At 40.3% G+C, this 20,631-nt stretch overlaps 1 protein-coding gene across 6 annotated transcripts in view; it reads left to right on the forward strand.

Moving 5' to 3' along the window:
* Positions 1–20,631, forward strand: part of LOC124545829 (PDZ and LIM domain protein 3) — a 437,938-nt gene that overhangs the window by 379,241 nt on the left and 38,066 nt on the right. For 2 of the 6 annotated variants that reach the window (XM_047124780.1, XM_047124781.1), the window contains exons 5-8: positions 13,620–13,769; positions 14,769–14,825; positions 17,189–17,277; positions 19,075–19,128. In XM_047124780.1, coding sequence (XP_046980736.1) covers positions 13,620–13,769; positions 14,769–14,825; positions 17,189–17,277; positions 19,075–19,128 — 350 coding nt within the window. The remainder of the gene's footprint in view (positions 1–13,619; positions 13,770–14,768; positions 14,826–17,188; positions 17,278–19,074; positions 19,129–20,631) is intronic. The other 4 variants (XM_047124782.1, XM_047124786.1, XM_047124784.1 and 1 more) reach the window with 3 other exon arrangements.

A 20,631-nucleotide genomic window follows, 5' to 3' on the forward strand; every position in this document is an offset into this window, starting at 1 on the left:
ACAAACGGTGAGACACTTAAGCACTAACCGAAGACACACACAAACACTGGGGACGATCTCCGGCGCACGAATATTCACTGTTCACGCACAAAGCCGGGGACCTGCCATAGGGAAAGGGTGTGGGTAGGAGGGAGAGGGTGTAGATGCCAGTGGCAGAGGAGAAGGAAGGGGGAGGGAAGAAGGAAGGGAGGGTTGGGGAAGCCCGGGGGGAGAGGAGGGAGGGAGGAAGAGAGAAGGGAGAGAGGGTGCCCTCGGGGAAAAACACAAAGGGAGGAAGGGGAGGATCAAAGTAGGTAGGAGGGGTAAATGGAGGGGATGAGAGCATCATCAGGGAGGGGGAGTTGACGGAAGCCACCTTTGGTTTGGAGTGTGGAGAGATGGAGAGCGGGTGGGAAGTGGGAGTACAGGCGCAGCAGCAGACGGGGGTGGGGAAGGATGGGAGAGACAAGTGGGTGAGGGGGATCAAGTTTGCGGGAGGTGTAGAGGATCTGTATCTGTTCGAGGAAAAGGAGGAGGTGTGGGAACGGAATTAGGTCATACAGGATCCGCGTGGGGGAGGGGAGGCAGATGCGATAGGCGAGGTGGAGCGCCTGGCATACCAGTATTTGAAGGGATTTGTAGAAGGTAGGAGGGGCAGAAGATCCAGGTGGGATGGGCGTAGCAGAGGAAGATCCAGGCGGGATGGGCATAGCAGAGGATAGGGCGGATGAGGGATTTATAAGTGTGGAGGATGGTGAAGGGGTCCAGACCCCATGTGTGGCCAGAAAGGTGCTTGCGGAGGCGGAGTCGGGAACGTGTCTTGGCTTGGGTTGTCCAGAGATGGGGGGGGGGGGGGGGGGGAAGGGGGGTCCAGGAGAGGCGACGGTCAAGGGTGACGCCAAGATACTTGAAGGTGGGGGTGAGGTTGATAGGACGGCCGTAGATGGTGAGATAGAAATCGAGGAGACGGAAGGAAGGGCTGGTTTTGCCTACAACGATCGCCTGGGTCTTTGAAGGATTGACCTTGAGCTCTGGCTATGCGTCGGACGGTTGGTTACAAACGCGCTGGGAAGCTTAAACGATCGGTACACAGGCGGCACGTGACTGGTCTAGGAAAATAGTTCTGCGGTGGTGGCGCCGCGTGGGCGACGTCGAAGATTTGGTGTTGTGCGGAACTTCCTGTAGGCCTGCCGGTAAATATGTTTTGAAGTTTACCGGCAGTGGACGCGACGCGGACTCTTCCGCTGATCCAGTGTTTATTACTGGCGATCGAGTTGCGGCGAGACCGTCGCCGGCAGTTTCACTGTACTGCGATGCAGCCGAGTTTGTCAGGGGTACGGCATTCGCATACAACAGAGCCCGAGTACTTATGCTAACTGCGCCTCGCAGAACACTGAGATTTGTATGATTAGCGGAACATCTCTCTCGAGTGCTTAAAAACTATAAAAAGAACAGTTGGCCTAGAGAGTATAGTTTGCTACTGCCTCAGGCCGACGGCAAGATACAGAAGGCGGTAGCTCGTCGTTGCTAGCAAGAGGGTGATGATCTCTTGTGGGGACGTTTACGTGAATTGATACACAGACACGGCAATTTCTGCGACCGGACCGTACAGAGACAGATCACGTGCACCATTATATTCGAATAAAATACCTCTCCGAAAATATGTACATTCAGCGAGACACTGCACTAGCCCACTGATCTCAAATTTTGTCGCAATAACTCAAATCCTGACAAACTGACAATCATCGAGGGCAAGAAGCTTCTCTCAAACAATAAGACAGGTTCAGGAAACACCACCCCTGTCATACTTACGAGGGCTGATCAACAACGACTGAGATGTTTATTACTCCATTCCCGTGTTTGCATGATCTCTTTCAAGGTATTCCCTTCCTACTTGACTGCGCTTTTTATGGCGCCTCTGCAGACCTAGAACACACTGTGCAGATCATTCTTTGTCAGGTGCTTGAGATGCACCTCACTTTTCTTGAGCTCTGTTGCTGATTTCTCAAATCGAAGCGTTGCCTTTAGTGACGGAAATAAAAAAAGACACACAGGGTGCGAGATCGGGGCTACAAGGCGGATGATGTCACAGGTAATGATAAATTGAGCCAGAAACTGCGATAACTCGGTCTGCGATGTGGGGCCAAGCATTGTCATGATGAAGTCGCCACCCAGTCCGAGGAAGTTCTGGTCGTTTCCTTGGAATGTGCTTCCTCAGTTTAGTCAGTACTGACGTGTAATATGCTGCTGTAACAGTTGCGTGAGGGAGGACGGTATCCTAGTAAACCATTCCATGATAGTCAGGAAATGTGATTACCATCACTTTCCCTGCAAATAGAACAACTTTCGCCTTGTTTTGGTGTTGGAGAAACCTGACGGCTTCCACACTGTGCTTGCTAGTTTTCCTTCAGGATCGTAATGGTGCAGCCATGATTCATCACCGATGATAATAGTTTCCAGATACGCATCGCCTTCATCAACAAAGAGAGGTAGCACCTCATGGCTTGTCTTCATTCGCAATGCCTTTGGTTCGGGGGTCAACAGACGTGACACCCAACTGGAACAAACAAGGGTCATACGGAGATGATCTTGCATAATCCTAAAGACACTGCAATACGAAATTCTCAACACTTCACTCAGGTTGTTCTCTCGGTCAATCACAGCAGCTATATTGATGTTGACTTCAGTCACAGCACCAGCCGAAACACCAAGCGTACAATTCGGCCTTCTTTCAAGTCCTTCAACTAACTTGCTGCAGTTTTTCGTAAGTTTCAATGGCTGTATGGTTTAAACGAAAATAGAATTTTATTGCGCCGTAGTGCTGTTCGCGGGTCACCTCCATTGTTTGGTATGCGAAATGCAGAAAGCATCTACAGAACAGAGCATTACTACCAACCTACAGGTACGAGAGTGATGTCGCCTATGAACATTACGCGTGAAAACCCACTCTTTCAAACATTCGTGATACAGATGGGAAATTATCAGGGAAGCTACAGGAAAAAATCAGCCTCAGTCTCTGTTGATCAGCCCTCGTAGTAGCTATTTTCAAACACAATGTCTTGCAAATAGTCGACACAGTTGAACTGGTAGTTTCCTTCTACATCTTTAAAAGGCCCTCGCTGATAATAAACATACGATCATACAAGGTATCTTCCCAAATACACTATCTGATCAAAACCATCCGGACACCTATCAGTGGACACTAATACGGGATGTACCCACCCCTCGCCTTTATGACGACCTGAACTCTGCTGAAGACACTTTCAGTGAAGTGTCTGAAAGGCTGTTGGGGAATGGAGCCCATTTTGCCTCAAGAACCGAAACCAGAGAAGGTAGCAATGTTGGACGCTCGGATCCGCAGGTGAAGTCAGCGTTCAAACTTATTCCAAAGGTGTTCCATTAGTTTCATTTCGCTACTCTGGACAGACTAGTCAATTTAAGGAATTCTGCTGCCCACAAACCACTGCCTCACTGATGTTGCTTCATGGCAGTGTGCATTATCGTGCTAATACAATCAACCAAAGTCTCCGAACTCTTCCTCTATTGTACACAGTGCACTCTGCTGTAAAATATGTTCGTATCCTTCCGCATTTAGCATTTTCTTAACTACAGTTAGAGGACCAGACCCTAACACGAAAACCCCGGCGTACCTAGTACCACCTCCCCCTTACTTCACTCCTGGCACTACACACCCGACACTCAATGGCAGGTAACGTTTCTCCAGGCATTCGCCAAACCCATCCCATTGCCTAGGGGTATAGTGTGATCCATCACTCCAAGACACTCGTTCCACCACCTCAAGCGTCTGACTACAGAACTGTGTGGCTTATGAGGAGCTGCTAGACTATTATATCCCGTTCTTTTTAGCTCCCTGCACATAGTCGTTGTGCCAGCTGGACTGCTGACGGCATTTCGGACCTCGCGAGTGATTCCTTCCGCTGACTGCGATTTTTACAGCCACCCTCACTAATGCTCGGCGGTCCCTCTCTGTTAGTACATAAGGGCTGCCTGGTTTGATGTAGCTGTGGTTATTCCTTCGGGTTCCCAGTTCACAATCATATCATCAACAGTCGACTTGGGCACCTTCAGAAGGTTGAACTTACCGGTACTCAGGTGACAGTCAATGACTGGTCCACATTCGAAATCATTGAGGTCTCCTGACCGTACCATTCTGCTGTCACTGTTTCTGTACTGACAACATTATACAGGGTGATTCAAAAAGAATACCACAACTTTAAAAATGTGTATTTAATGAAAGAAACATAATATAACCTTCTGTTATACATCATTACAAAGAGTATTTAAAAAGGTTTTTTTTTCACTCAAAAACAAGTTCAGAGATGTTCAATATGGCCCACTCCAGACACTCAAGCAATATCAACCCGATACTCCAACTCGTTCCACACTCTCTGTAGCATATCAGGCGTAACAGTTTGGATAGCTGCTGTTATTTCTCGTTTCAAATCATCAATGGTGGCTGGGAGAGGTGGCTGAAACACCATATCCTTAACATACCCCCATAAGAAAAAATCGCAGGGGGTAAGATCAGAGCTTCTTGGAGGCCAGTGATGAAGTGCTCTGTCACGGGCTGCCTGGCGGCCGATCCATCGCCTCGGGTAGTTGACGTTCAGGTAATTACGGACAGATAAGTGCTAATGTGGTGGCGCTCCATCCTGCTGAAATATGAATTGTTGTGCTTCTTGTTCGAGCTGAGCGAACAAATGCTTGCTGGATGCGTGCTACATTTTCATCACTCGTTCTCGGCCGTCCACAACTTTTCCCTTTGCACAAACACCCATTCTGCCGGCCGAAGTGGCCGAGCGGTTAAAGGCACTGCAGTCTGGAATCGCAAGACCGCTACGGTCGCAGGTTCGAATCCTGCCTCGGGCATGGATGTTTGTGATGTCCTTAGGTTAGTTAGGTTTAACTAGTTCTAAGTTCTAGGGGACTAATGACCTCAGCAGTTGAGTCCCATAGTGCTCAGAGCCATTTGAACCATTTTTGAAACACCCATTCTCTGTAAACTGTTTATACCAACGTTTAATACACCACCTATCAGGAGGTTTAACACCATACTTCGTTCGAAATGCACGCTGAACAACTGTCGTCGATTCACTTCTGCCGTACTCAATAACACAAAAAGCTTTCTGTTGAGCGGTCGCCATCTTAGCATCAACTGACGCTGACGCCTAGTCAACAGCGCCTCAAGCGAACAAATGTACAACTAAATGAAACTTTATAGCTCCCTTAATTCGCCGACAGATAGTGCTTAGCTCTGCCTTTTGTCGTTGCAGAGTTTTAAATTCCTAAAGTTGTGGTATTCTTTTTGAATCACCCTGTATTCCCCAACTTTTTTGTATTGCTCGATCCGTTTCTCGTGACATCTAGTGGTCAATTACGCGTTACATGGGGTGGAGGGGGGGGGGGGGGGGGGTTCGGACACTTTTGATAAGATAATGCTTTGTGATAGACTTGAAGAGTTTCTTATTAGTACAACACAGAACCTCACGGAGAATGTTCAGCAGCAACGAAATCACTAGTAACATTGTGAGTGCTCCGAGACAGGTTGCTGCCTCAACATACGTAAACGATTTATCAGATCAGTCATATTGTTTGCTGACGACGGTGTTGTCTACAGGAAAGTAACACCACTAGACGATTGTAAGGGAATGCCAATCGTTCTTTTCTTTGCATTATGAGTAGCTGCGGACCATACGCCAATTTCAGTTCCACCTCATTTGCTCTTTTCTCTTCCTCCAATATTCTTTCATCTTTTCACCATGTCTCGTTTTCGCTCTACGCACACTATTTCCCACCTGTTCTCATATCACATGCACTGTGGTAAAGTAAAGCTATCCGCAGGCTCGAAAGTCGGTTTCAACATCATAATGCTTTATTAGTCATGATCCTATTGGAGGTGGTACTCTTCCCTTCCTCCGACCTTTGAAATGACTTGTCCAACCAGTTATCCAGTTATAGGGGTATTTATACTTTAACCATGTTGCAGCTTGGCGTTTTTCACATTAACAAACCTTTTCAGAGGTGAAAGAACGAATATGCGACAGAAAATATCGTACAATCAACTACAGATAAAACTCTGAACCTTTATAGCACCTCCCCATAGATCCACTGTACCATAGTTTGCCTTGCGAACCTACTATTATGAACGCTTTCCTTTAGGATTATTTCTTTCTGCTGTTGCTTCTTCTTGTTTTATGTTGTGCGTTGCTAAATCTTTTTTAATTACTCAGGATCAACTTTTTGGTAACGCCATTTCCTAGACATACAAAAAGGCCTAATTCATGTGCAAATGTCGTAGAACTGTACCATAAATCGTGTTGTCAATTATTTATAGTGTCATTACATCACATTAATATCTGGGGCGAAATCGATGAAATACAATTACCGTCTGAACTGGGATTTGAACCCTGGACCTTTCGGTGAAAAATTTAATGCTCTACAGACTGGGCTATCCGATTTCTGTGACCTTTTTTCATTGTTTGAATTTGCTATGTAGTTGTCGTGGAAGAAGACATTGCCACCGTATGGCTCTACTGTAACGGTAGCAGGTTGTATATCGCCAGGAAAATGTAACAGACGTAAAACTAATTTGCCTCAGAATAGTAATAACAAAGGCGACATTATTGTCGAGAAACGCTGTAGAGGATAATTTAGGAAATTTACCAATTACGCGAGAAGCCAAAATAATTAAAAAACCTATACAGACGTTTTTGAAATTTGCTTTCGAAAACGTTAATTTGCGGTGCCTGCCTCATATATGAAAAGTCTAATTATAAGATTACAAACATTATCTGCCAAATCATACTTCTAACATTATGCAGACCGGAAGTTACTGCTCTTTCGATGATTCCTCAGCCAAGATAAAGTACTGTGTACTTCATTTCAAGAAATCGTAAATGTAATAGCCTACGGTTTCTGGCTGAGATTCCACGTGAACATAATTTCTTCAGCAGATGTCAGTGAGACAATGACTTCAAAATCAATAAATATTGACAACCTAAACACGCACGAGTTGTTCAGGGGAAGTATTATGGCTATCAAATCGTCACAAGGAGGTTTTCTTGTTTCCCTTGTGACAGTTACAATTCTGAATGGTCAGAAATTATTGTCATTTGATGTGAAAAGTTCAACATAATAACGTTTATCGTGATTATCACCTGCATAGCGTCCGCTCCCGGTAGCTGATTGGTCTGCGCGACAGAATGTCAATTCTCAGGGCCCGGGTTCGATTCTCGGCTGGGTTGGAGATTTTCTCCGCTCAGGCACTAGGTGTTGTGTTGTCCTAATCATCATTTCATCCCCATCGACGCGCAAGTCGCCGAAGTGGCGTCATTCAAAAGACTTGCACCCGGCGAACGGTCTACTCGACGGGAGACCCTAGTCACAAGACATTTATTTACCTGCATAGCGCACCGTACAAGTAAATAGAAATCCTTTGTTAGGGAAACGTGTAGCTCCATCTTTTTTGACAGATAGAGGAAAGTGAAACTATCCGAACGTATCCAGTTACACAAATTAGACATCATCCCGCCACAAACTAGCTAAAGTCTTTCAAGAAATAGCAAATCGCTGAAGTTTTCTATATTTTCTCTAGCAATGAAGTATCGTTTTACCGTTTGTTAAATTATGGCTTCGCTTACAGCAAGAATGCTCCACTACCAAAAAGAGGGCATTTCAGCATATAGTATTACATACTCGTAGATGCTCAAAATCACTTCTTTGCTTCTCGTAGACGGGAAACATTTGTCTCACGCTGAGACGAAGCTGCATCGAAAGTGGACTGGGTTAAAAAGGAAATTTGAGATATATAATTATCATAGTAGCGCAAACGTAAACATACCGCTTTCTTCAGTAAATCAGAATTTGTGAATCTCGGGATCATAACATCGCCAGTAGCTAATAACATAACTGATAAATGATTCTGCGGGATTATGGTAGTTCACTAAAGTCGCGTATTAACTCTTACACGTTCTTCACAGTGCATGGTGGACGGAGTTTCGGGTCTGTTTACTATGTAAGCTGTGTTTTGCGTGTCTAATTTTTGTCGCCAGCCTGTATCCAATGTAATTCACAACGTATATGCTCCTGATTCAGGTCTCTAGAGTTTCATGACATGACTTTCTTCTTGCGTTTGTTTTCGGACTTACGTTCGTAGTGTCTTATTTCATCTCGCGTCCGATGGCCTTTACATCAGTGTTTGAGATTTTAGACTGTACTCTCTCTCAGTTCGTAATTCGCTAAGCAGTAGGAGTTCATTCCTTATTGAAAAAGGAAGAGAAAACACTGATAGCCACCGATGAAAAGCACTACAGATGGCGAAGATTATATTTTATTAGCGTGGTAAATTGCAAAGCTGCGTAGGAGCCGAGTCCTCAGCTGTAATCCTAGAGCTGCTGGGCCTGGCGGCCATCTTATAAGGGTCGGCCATAGCTATAGATAGCGCGCCAACTGGGCCCCAGCCGGCTCTGTCAAAACCTAGCGCCGCCGCCGCAGCCGCAGCCGCCACCGCCACCCGCCCACGCGTTTGCGAACGGCTTCCATGCCTCAGCTGCCCGTGTCTCCGACGGGCACACGTCCTTCGTGACACCGGCGCACATACCGGGGAAACTCTCGCAGCTGGCTTTCTCTCGCCATCCAACTATGTTATTTGTCTGAGAGAATACGCACACACACACACACACACATGCAGGTGCAGCTGATGATAACTCTCAGTGCATTACTCGCTGGATCTGGCCCAAAACGCATGCAGCTAGCTGGAAAAAATTCTGTGACAAGTCTGGGTTCAGTTTAAGGTCACTGTCTGATTGTACAATGCAGGCTCAAGGTCTTTCATCCCTCTCCCCCAACATCCTCCCACTCCCAGAATAAAACTTGGCGCCATCCTCATTTTTAATGTGCCATGGATCCCTAGCATTTTAATAATAACAGCAGAAGAACAGGGTAAACAGGGTGTCCCAGTGGAAAGAGCTATGAGCACTTCTTCATCTTCGATAGTGTGAAATGAATCTCTTCTACTGCAGGCTCATTGTTTTCCATATTTTGGGAGGAGGTAGTATGGACCAAAACAAGAAAAAACAGTAGCAAAGATGAACATGTGCTCATAGCTGTTAAGGTAAGCACCTTACGGTCCATATTCACTAGACCCTTTTTTTCTTGTTTTGGCCCATACTGCCATCTCCCAAAATATGGAAAATAAAGAGCTTGCAGTAGAGGAGATTTACTTCACCATATCGAAAGGAAGAAATGCTCAAAGCTTGTAAGGTATGCATTTTAGAGCACTTGATTACTAGACTTTTTTGCTTCAAATGATTGTCCCTGACATATCCCTGAATATTGACCATCCTAACAACAACAATAATAATAATAATAATAATAATAATAAGTTAATAAAAATAACACAGATGAAATGTTTTAATATAATAATTATATTAATAATTTGTCAATTCTGATGGTTGGTACACCACTTCAGCAAAAATTCCAAGAACTTACAATTCAGAAAAATACATCATTTGAAAAGCATTCCTCTAAAAATTTGAGACACCCATGAGTCAGGCAACTGATTACAAAGTGTAACTGCAACAAAATCACAACTTTCACAGTCTCGTACGTTACACAATTCACACAATATCATATCAAAGCATACACTCAGAGTTACTGATGCTTCACTTAGAACTACTAATGTGAATGCAGGCCTACAGACTAGTCTTTACAAGTGTGTAAATGGGGAGATGGGCGAATGGGGGAGGTATGCTGTTTCTTTTAGCTGATTTTGCTTGCATTTGGGAAGTAAGTCACTGTGTTATTTTTTTCTTAGTAGACAGTCTTTCCCTTTTTGTCTTGTCTTACTCAACTTCTTGTGGCTTGCCAGTCATACATGTGGATGATGAATCAAGCTAAATTTGCTGTTGTGAGCAGGTATGGTCAGCCTGTGAATGAGAGCCTTTTCCTAGCTGGCAAAAGCCCATCCACTTGGACAGACCCTCACACAAGCAACTGAAGAGTATCCAGTGTTAAACAAAGGTCGTAATTTTTTTAGAATTCATTGCTATTTTCAGTACTCATGCGACATTATCCTCCAAAAGCTATCTGAGGAATTCGGAAACTGATATGTATGTAAAAACATAAACACATACTAAAATATTCATAATTGGGGTAGTGTGGTGTCATAATCTGTGTGACATCCCCCCTCTGCTGCCCTCCCCCCTCCCCCCCCCCCCCCCCCCTGCCCACTGGATCTGCATCTGCTTCTACAAAACATAAATCTAGCAAAATTTTGGGTCTGTGGAAATGGGACGCACATGTAACTAATACTTCAAATAAACTTCCATCAGTATGTCATGATCTTAGAATAATGAAATCTACTGCAAGCAAGCAACCAGAAGTACAGGCCTACTGCACAGATTAAATTTTCTTGATAATTTATATCTGCATTACTGAGATGGTCGCTCTAAACATTCCTTGTTCAATTGCCATGAAACTATCTTACTCACAAGTTATAAGTTTTGACTGATCAGACTAGACTTAGTCTGTATGAGTGTGACATGTGTATTTTTTTGTTCATACGATACTTCACTGCATGCTCATTTGAGACTATGTACCAGCTTTTGGTTTCACCCTTTCCTTGCTCTCATCCTCATTATCACTACCACCAACAGAACATCAACATCTACATGCATACTCTACAAACCACCATATGGTGCATAGCAGAGGATATCTGGGACCAATACCAATGATTTCCTTTCCTGTTCCACTCATAAATACAGTTAGGAAAAAATGATCGTATATAAGCCCCCATACAAGCCCTGATTTCTCTTATCTTACCTTCATGGTCCTTACATGAAATGTACATTGGCAACAGCTGAATCATATCTGCAGTCAACTTCAAATGCCAGGTCTCTAAATTTTCTCAAAAGTTTTTTGCAAAAAGAATATCGCCTTTCATCCAGGGAGTCCCATTTGAGTTCACAAAGTATCTCCATAATACTTGCATGCTGACCAAACCCACTGGTAACAAATCTAGCTGCTCACATTTGAATTGCTTCAATATCTTCCTTTAATCCAAACTGTTGGGGATCCCAAACACTCAAGCAGTAGTCAAGAATAGTCACACTAGTGTTCTGCATAGTCTTCTTTACAGATGAACCACATTTTCCTACAATTATCCCTGCTACCATCTCTACATCTACTGCTACCATGTCAAGCAGCACACTGTATTCCAAGATTGTGGGATTGTTTTTCCTATTCCTCTGGATTAACTTACATGTTTCTACATTTAAAGAAGCTGCCACTCATTACATAAACAAGAAATTTTGTCTAATTCATCTTGTCTCCTTCTACTGTCACTCAATGATGACACCTTCCCATACACAATAGTGTCATCAGCAAACAGTCATACATTGCTGCTCACCCTGTCTGTACATAGTGAATAAGAAAAAACCTGTCACATTCCCCTGCAGCATTCCTCACAATACCCTTGTCTCTGACAAAAACTCGGCCTCGAGGACAACATACTGGGTTCTGTAACTTAAGAAGTCTTCAAGCCACTCACATATATGGGAGCCTATTCCACACATTCATGCCTTTGTTAACTGTCTGCAGTGGGCCACCATGTCAAATGCTTTCTTGAAATCTACCTGTAGCCGTCATCAATGTTTTGCAGGATATCGTGCAAAGAAAGGGCAAGCTGAGTATTTCATGGATGATGCTTTCTAAATCCAGGCTGATTTGTGGGCAAAAGCTTTTACGTCTCAAGAAAATTCATTATACCCAAAAAATGCAACACTATACTACTGCACATACAATAATCAGTCATCTTCAACAAGATAGTATGCCTAAGTGGCATCAACAGGAAAGAATTCCATCACATCTTGAGCCCCTCAAGTGAATGAAAAATAAACTTTTTCGATATCACATGTACAGAAGCTCCACTAATTAAATTACGATCCCAAGGGTACACAAAATGAGTTTTGACAAGTGAAAAATCAATAATTTCCAACAATGACAAAGATAAGAAATTGGATTGACAAGGCCAAAGATTTGGTTGTTAAGAGTGTGAGTTCATACTGTGGCAAATATCTTCCTGTTTTATAGTGTATGGTAAAATAGCAAATTTCTCAGCTTATTGCAGCGAAAGATGTTCATTTATACAGTGAGCAGATTCTTTACCCAAAAGATCTGCAAAATACACATCTTCAGTTGTGATAATGTATTTAGGATGTTGGACAACCGCCAGTTTATTTAAAGTGGGACTAGGAGGAAGTCAAATGGTACCATATCTCATGAACAGAATGAGTATTTCAGCAAGGCATATTTCACAACACTCAGTTTTCCCAATGGCAATGCATATATATGGCGATGTGCATTGTCAAGGTGTAAGATAATTTTTTATTTATTTTTTAATGCACACTTCTTCTCATGTTATTTGTGCAGAAAACATATATATAGTGCTTATCTGTTATTGTTTTGCCCTTTCCAAGGTAACCAGTAAGATGAATCCCTTTAGTACCCTAGGAAGCACTGGCTACAACTTCCCCAATAGATGAAATTATGTCTTACAGTGGAAGATCTCTGATTTGCAAACATTCCATTAATTTTTTTTTTTCATTTATGAAGTGAAGTGGCAGCAAGCAAAATTAGTTGTATTATTTTTAACATAGTTAAAACGTTTCTGCGGAATTCAGTTTGCATTAGCTTTTGATCAGAATTTGACAAGTGCATCCTGCACAAAACTTTCTCATACCTAATTTTTCTTATAAAACATGTCACACTCTTTCTTGTGATTGCCTAAGGCAACAGCTATTTTGTAAACATTTAATTATGTTGCTTCAAAACCTTTGTCACCAAGCAAGGTATCTCTACATTTAAGATGGTGGAAGGAACTTCAGAAAGTAGAAGTAGACCTGTCTACAGCACAAAAGTTGATTTGAACATTGCAGTACTAAACACTTTGCTGTTGTAGACCCACACCAACCACATTATTAAAAGTCACAGTGCATTACTAAGTATGGTCCTATTGAAGGTGGTCCATCCTTTCCTTCATTGGGTTCAAATCCCCACTCGACTATGGTTTGTGTGGTTTCTCTATTTCAATTAAAATTATTGCCATCATGGTTCCTTGAAAAATATAAGACTAATGTTCTTCTCCCACCTCATTCACCTCCATATTGTGTTCACATTACTTTGTTGTCAATGAGAAATTACTCAAATCTTCCATCCTTGAGAATAGTTGTTTGTACTTTCTCAATACTTTCATCAATGGTTGCAGGTTTTACCTTTAAAAGAAACATTATAAAGTTTGAATTCATCTGCCCATCTCTTAAATATTAAAAAATGAAGGAATTATAATTATAATAAACCTTACTAACTTTGTATGAGCATCTGATTCACTGTTTCGTAGAAGTTACATATCAAATGACTATCCTTTGTTGATTTTACAAATATATCCCATACCATCATGTACACAATCTGTTAGACACTCTACAACCTTTACAGAGGTTTTAGCATATCACCTGCCTGCTTACTTGGGGATTAAATTAACAGATTTTAATTTCACCAACATGTAATAGCTAGCTCTTTTCCATGTTCTTATAGCACAAATGTAATGGGTTATTCTTTTTCAGCCCTACCGCACAACGCCATTGGTATTGCCTGGTGCTAAAGTGAAGAAGGACACTCCAGTCGCGACTCAGTCATATTTGCGTCACCATCCCAACCCACACTTCAGGGCTCCACCTGCTCCATCTGCAACAGAAGTGTTAATGAAGCAGAAGGTCAGCATACACTAAGATTGTTCCTCTCTAGCTGAAATTATATGTTAAGTCACCTCCAATGTTAGTGGTGACATATGACTTTAAGAGCATGTGAGTTGATAACCAACATGGATATAGTTACAGAACAGAAATGAACAAACATAATGCATTTCATTAAAGGAAAGCACTGCAGCATTTATCAACAAGTGAAATGTAAATCATAAGTAAGATAGCACAATAACAAATTTCAAAGCAATGCACATTCCACTGTGCACATTCCACTGCAAAGTGAAAATTCGTTCTGGAAACAGGCCTTTAGTCTATGGCTATGCCATTTCTCCACAAAATCCTTTCTTCCAGGAGTGCTAGTCCCATCAGTTACGCAGGAGAACTTCTGGGTGGAGTTTTGGAAAGTGTGAGAAAGCCTGGTGCAAGTAAAGCTGTAAGATTAGGTTGCGAGTTGCACCTGGATAGTTCTGTGCATAGAGCATTTGCCTGTGAAAGGCAACAGTTCTTCGTCTAATGTGGTTTTAACCTGCTATAATAAAGTTTCAAGTAATTGTTTGCCACTTACTGTGTTTGTTAACATACTTTTTGTGCAAGCTCTATGCAACTGTGTAGGTATTAGTACACATCCATTGACAGCAAATTATTAGTCAAATACAAATTAATGGAAATCACTTTTTATAATTTGATAAAAAAATGCTATGATCAAAATGGGCTAATTAGGGCCCTCTCGAAATTTCAACCACTAGTGAAATGCCTTTAAAATATTTATGGTGAATTTAACAAGCTGTAACTAATTTACAAATCAAAATGCTGTAGAATGACTAATTTCACAGTAGAAAGTTAAATTTAATAACAGTTATGCTTGTTACAAATAGTAATCACAGAGTACCTTACAGCAAATCATGTTGTTGTATTTATGTCAGAATCTGCACACAATGAAGTACAAATACCATATCACAGAATAACCAAATCTGCTCATGTGAGGGCTTAGTGCAAGTTTTTATTGTCCAGGTGGCAGATACTGTCATTCAGAAAGTCGTCGGAGAAGAAGCAGGAGCAGGAAAACAGGTCTGTGTTGGGTGGTTGTGTTTGTTAACAAAACAACTATAAATTCTATTCTTCTAACATGAGCAGAGATGACAGCTCTATGCATGGACATGTAGTTTCTACAAATGAGAAAAGGATTTTGTTGCAACAAGTAGGACATACTATAACCTCCACAGATGCAGGCATAAAAATTGGAAACATTTCTCCTTTCCCTTTTTTTCCACAAATTTACATTCCTAATAAACAAAAACTTTCTAGTTTTATATATTTTGATTTTAAGCTCATTCTGGCGTGTGTGTGTGTGTGTGTGTGTGTGTGTGTGTGTGTGTGTGTGTGTGTTTGTGAGTGTGTGTTTTTGTGTCCACATTTCCCTATTGGGGAGACAGTTCAACATCAAGGTTATTAGCCTCCTAAACTAAAAAAAAAAAAAAGAGACAGATCATTAAAACAGATAAAACTAAAAATGAAAGGCTCTTTATTCCAGTCACTAGAGACTAGAATTAAGTGATTAAAGAATGAAATGAAGGGCCTTTTCAATCATTTCAAGTTTGCTGTCAACCTTCAAGTGTCAACATCAGATTTCTTAAAACTAGAAATGCTTAAAATACAAACTAAGTTAAAAGTGCACTCACTCTCTTGCATTTTCACTTACCCAATTACTCTGGTACTTGTAACTGGCAATCTGTAACTGTCTGTAACAGAGTAACAACCAGAATAATAACTTAGGAAAGAGTGGCTGGTTCACAATGGTCTGTCTTCTATGTGTCATATGGCACATTTTCCTTGGTGTTTTATCAGATATTTGCAGTTTTGTATTTGCAACATGTAGTGGAGACAGCTCAAACAAATACATGTTTCATGCAATAACAAGTGACAATTGTAAAACCTACATGATACAGAATGCCTGTGGTTTACCTAAGCATTGCTGTAGGTTTATGTATTTGAACATAAGGCAAAAGTTCATGTTTGTCTGAGTTTAATGCTCTTCTCACTCCTTCCCTTCTCCAACGACCCTCCTTTGTCTCAATCCCTTCCTTCAAAAGACCTCCCAAAATGGGAGTGGATGAGACTGCACATTTTCATCCTGCAATAAATTCCTTTACTACACTTCATTAAACTACATTTCCTTTCCTCCATTTATTTTCCACTCAATTCAATAATTTATTTACAGAAATCCAGTCAGAAAGAAACCATCATATTGTAACATAGTTATTGTTCTATTTTCTGTGCTCATATCCTTGTTAACACACAAGGGATGGCCTTTCCATTACATAAATGAAACACATGGAGAGCTAAGCTGAAAATGGGTAATATTTTAACATATGATTACATGTCAAAACAAGAAAAATAGGTCCCAAGTGGATACCACAACAAACTCTTTCTGATTTAAGAGCAGTTCTTCTTAGATGGTGTATACCTTAATGAACTACCATCCTACAGGATTACAATATGTAGAGAGAATTTATGTTGTAATATTCTTGGCACGTGAACAATAGTATTGTCTTAGGAGAGGCTGCACACTTGAAACATAAAGTTTATTTACTGATCTATGAAAAAGTATTGTATTAGTAATTTTCTGTCATGCGTGCAGCATCAAACGATGCAGCTAGAAAAACCAAGTTTACACATGATTAAGAATCAGTTTGAGTATTTGATTTGTAATATAGTGAACAGAGTAAGTGTTCAGTAAAATGAAAGAAGAATGCTTGTGGCACTGATTCTACAGTAATGTGAAAGGTAAGAGTTTTGAATGTATCAGCACAATGTTAGATCTTTTCTCTTTCATTTGGGGCATTTTAGATGGCATAGTTCTGATTGGCTGCCTAGAATATTAATGACACACTGTCTAATGAACAAATGATTGTCTCAGAAAGCATATGTTGTATGGACAATGTCCATTTCACATTTAGTTCTTGTTTTAATCCATGATACCACATCTAAGATACTACTTAATTATAATATAACATCCTGCATTTCCTGACCAGAGTTCAGAGTTGTTTGTGTGTTTATAGAAATAAACAATATTCAAGTTAATCACTGGCTAATGATTAAAATGTTTGTGTGTTGTGCAGTGTGCTGTGGTGTGCTCTGCTGTGGTGTGGTGTGAATATATATATAAAAAAACAGATTGTTTCAAGATATTCTGAAATCTGTTGCTCTATCAAAGTATTCTTGATTCATATTTGACAAGTTAGTGGATTGATTAACTAAGACGAGAGGTAGCTACACTGATTTTAAATTCAACAGTTTATGTTATGAAGATCAAAACTTTCCTGAAACACTGCATATACACAACAACAGTTCAGCAAATCTTAATATTGATGTTTTTTGGTCTCTGATACCAGCAACAGAGTGCTGTTTCTTGAACACTGACTATTTTTCAGGTTGTGCACAAACAGTTCAACTCTCCAATTGGCTTGTATTCTGACCAGAACATAGCTGAGACTATTCAGAAACAAACTGGAGTAACACCGTAAGTATTATGTAAGAGCTATGCATAAATCACTCACACTCTATGTACTGATTTTAATTGATATCACTGCATAGATGTGGTCTTAAACAAAAGAAAACTGAGACATTTCTTATTTCTGACACTGGTTGACAGCTATGATCCCCATGAAAGAAGAAAGAAAAAACTCCCTGTCATACTTCAGTAGATTATTTCCTGTATCACACAGGAAGTAAGAAAGAAAATTCATGATGCCATTGGTATTATATGTTATTTTACCACTAGCTAAAATGCATTCATTGTCTGAAACATGTACTAGAGTGAATACTCTCAACACAGTGTGTTGGTATTTATCTGTAATTTCTAAGGTAAACCTTTTAAAATCTGAATACATTAGATGTTCTCAAGTATTGAAGATGGATCTTCTGCATATGAATCTTTATCTCTAGATTGGTGGCAGTGAAACAATCTCAGGTCTCTCAGAGGATGGTAAAAATAGAATTTGTTGTCAATATTGGCATACACAGGAATCTATGAGAGCAGTTAGAATTCAGTGCCAGAAAATTGTTAGTTTTATCCAAAGTGAAGTTCATAATCAATGTATTTCTTCTGAATCAAACATCCAGACGAGCAAAGCTAAAGAGAAAAGAATGATTCACTGATCTCTGCATTACATAAAATGTTGTGCTCAGACTTCTTCTAATGAAGAACCAAAATCAGTTCTCTGGAGCAAGGGGCCAGAACCAGTGCCCATTGCCATAAATGCAAGCAGTATGAACTGAGCCATGCTGTGCAGTCAACATCCTGGAATTCTATTAAATGGCATAAACCTTCACCATGATAATGCTTGCACTCACATTTTGGCACCCATGAGGAATATACTTAATAGATATAAAATGGGAAACATTCCAACATCTGCTCTGTTGGTCAGACTTTGCACTGCAGGATTTTCACATAACAGCCAACACGAAAGACAGACATACACGGATGTATTTTTGAAGTGGACTAGAACATAAGTAATCAGGTTTGACTGTGATTCTGCTCTTGACCTACAGACTTCAACAAAAAAGCAACTCACCATCCTTAGAGACAGGTCTTTTTCATTTGGTTGTTCCTAATACTTCTGCATTTTACTCACAGAAAGAATTAAAATATCACTTCATTTTAATACAGTTAGCTTTCAGATTGTAACTATAAAAAATAATTTATGTTTAGCAAGTAATTTATTGAAATCTGTCTGTAATGTGAGCTAAATTCCTTCCTAATGAGACACTCTTGTGCAAACAAATTGCCTAGTTGTGGTGGATCTTTATTGCAGAACAAAGACCCACCATAATTAGGCACTGATAGATTTATGGAAGTGTGAGACATAGGAGCTACAGATTTGTTTGCACACAATAGCCATTACAATTGCTTCTGTTGTCCTATCTGGTTTAGTAAAAGATGTATTCTGTCTGAAAAAATATTACTTTCTTTATTGATTGTTTGTATGAACCAAATTATTGTTGTATAGTTACTGTAAGATTCTAGTGATAGATTTAGTTGTATTAATCATGTTTATGTATAGTTTAAATTTTGATATGAGCTTATGTGTGTCCAGGATAATTTTTTCTGGCCATTCACTGCAGTAGTACTTACTGATATTATTGTGTGTGGAATTATATGTAAAACATCAGTCCAAGTTTGCCCTCTTTTGAGATGCTCATGCAAAAATAATTTCAAATAACAAATTATAAAATCCCATTCATTGTAAACATAGTGTGCTGCAAGTCAAAGTCATGAGTGTTAATGTGTTCCCCGTTTTCATTTACAAAATCTCAGGAAATCCATAGTAAGAGCTCCCACGCTGGATCGGCGAAATCAAGTACCTGTGAGGCAAGTAGGAAATGGAATCATCTTTTCTACTGGCTGCAGATAAATGTCTCTTTTCACAGTCACTGCTTTATTTTTTGCTAGCAGGCCTATTTTTATATATTCTTCACATTTTTTGCCTAGAATACATGCTCAGGTTAATAACAAAACTGCATCTCTTAATATTAATAGCTGATGAATTAAACTGCATCCTCTGTGGGAGATGTCGCACAGTTGTCTACACTAATGGCATGGTCGCTTGTCGAAATGTGTTGCTGCCTAGCACAGTACTTAGAATTCTGTGACTGTTCAGTTTTAAACTTTCTTCCAACTTTGCTAACTGGCAAGTTAAGAAACATGCCAGTTACAATGTCAGACATGAATGACAATTCTAAGAACCACTTCAGAAGGTCAGTTATAATCATCTTTGGCTTTCAAGATATAACAATCTCATTTGAAGTCTTGGTAAGTAAGAAAGGAAATTATGTTAGGATTTAATTCGATCAACAATGAGGTAGTTAGACATGGATTCCTTTGAGACATGGCAGAAAGTATCACAAGTTTCTGGAGATGGAAGGAAGAGCTTGGTAGTTTGAATCAGTGTAGTGCTCAGCTTTCTGTCTACTGTATTTATTTATTTCTGTCTTCCTTTCAATCTAATACCAGTAAGTGACATGTTGTCTTTTCTGTAATTGGTTTTCATTCTATGATCAGCTATTCCCCTCCTCACTCTCCTTTTACTAACATTTGGTAAGATGGAGGAAACTCTTTGCTATTTTGTGTCATTGTCACTGTACTAAACAAATTAATTAAATTGTGACAGGAACAGTTTACTTCATAGGTATGAAAGTAAAGCAGACAGTTGACTAGTAAACACTTATGTACATTATTCATTGGCTATATACATCTATAGGGAAGATGTCTTCATAACAAAAAGATTCTCAGAAACCCAATGCCATCTGCTATGAGAGCCCAATGAAACACATAAAACATACAAGAAACTGTAAACTAACTAAGTTGCTAGTATAAAACAAAAGTAATATTTATTACTTTTGGTAATGAATGATAATTGAATGTAACTGAGGCTGTAATGAATTTAAAAGGAAATAATAACAAATTGCAACAAACATTTGCCAGTCCAAAACAAAATAAAGAGAGAGAGAAAAAGAAAGAGAGAGATGAACACAGATATTAAAAGAAACAAGAGAAGGGTGGAAAGACGGATGGTTTCAGAAATCTGAGTGCATAGTAACAAGATGGCAAGAAATTAAGACAAGATGGATACAGACAAAGACAGAACATTAGCCAGTTGTTGGAGGAGGTGTCAGCCTTCACTTCATAGGGGTGGGTTTCACTCTTTCAATTATAATTGTGAATAATATAGCAAACCACTGCCTTGGAAATGACAAACAATTTTTACAGTGCTGCAATGAATGCTGTTATCAATGCATGATGAGACTAGCATTTTGAAAATCTTCATTCCTTCAAAATTCTATAAATTTTCATTCAGATAGAAATCAGCATTCT

This window comes from Schistocerca americana, chromosome 8 (genome assembly GCF_021461395.2).
Source record: "Schistocerca americana isolate TAMUIC-IGC-003095 chromosome 8, iqSchAmer2.1, whole genome shotgun sequence".
NCBI lineage: Eukaryota > Metazoa > Arthropoda > Insecta > Orthoptera > Acrididae > Schistocerca > Schistocerca americana.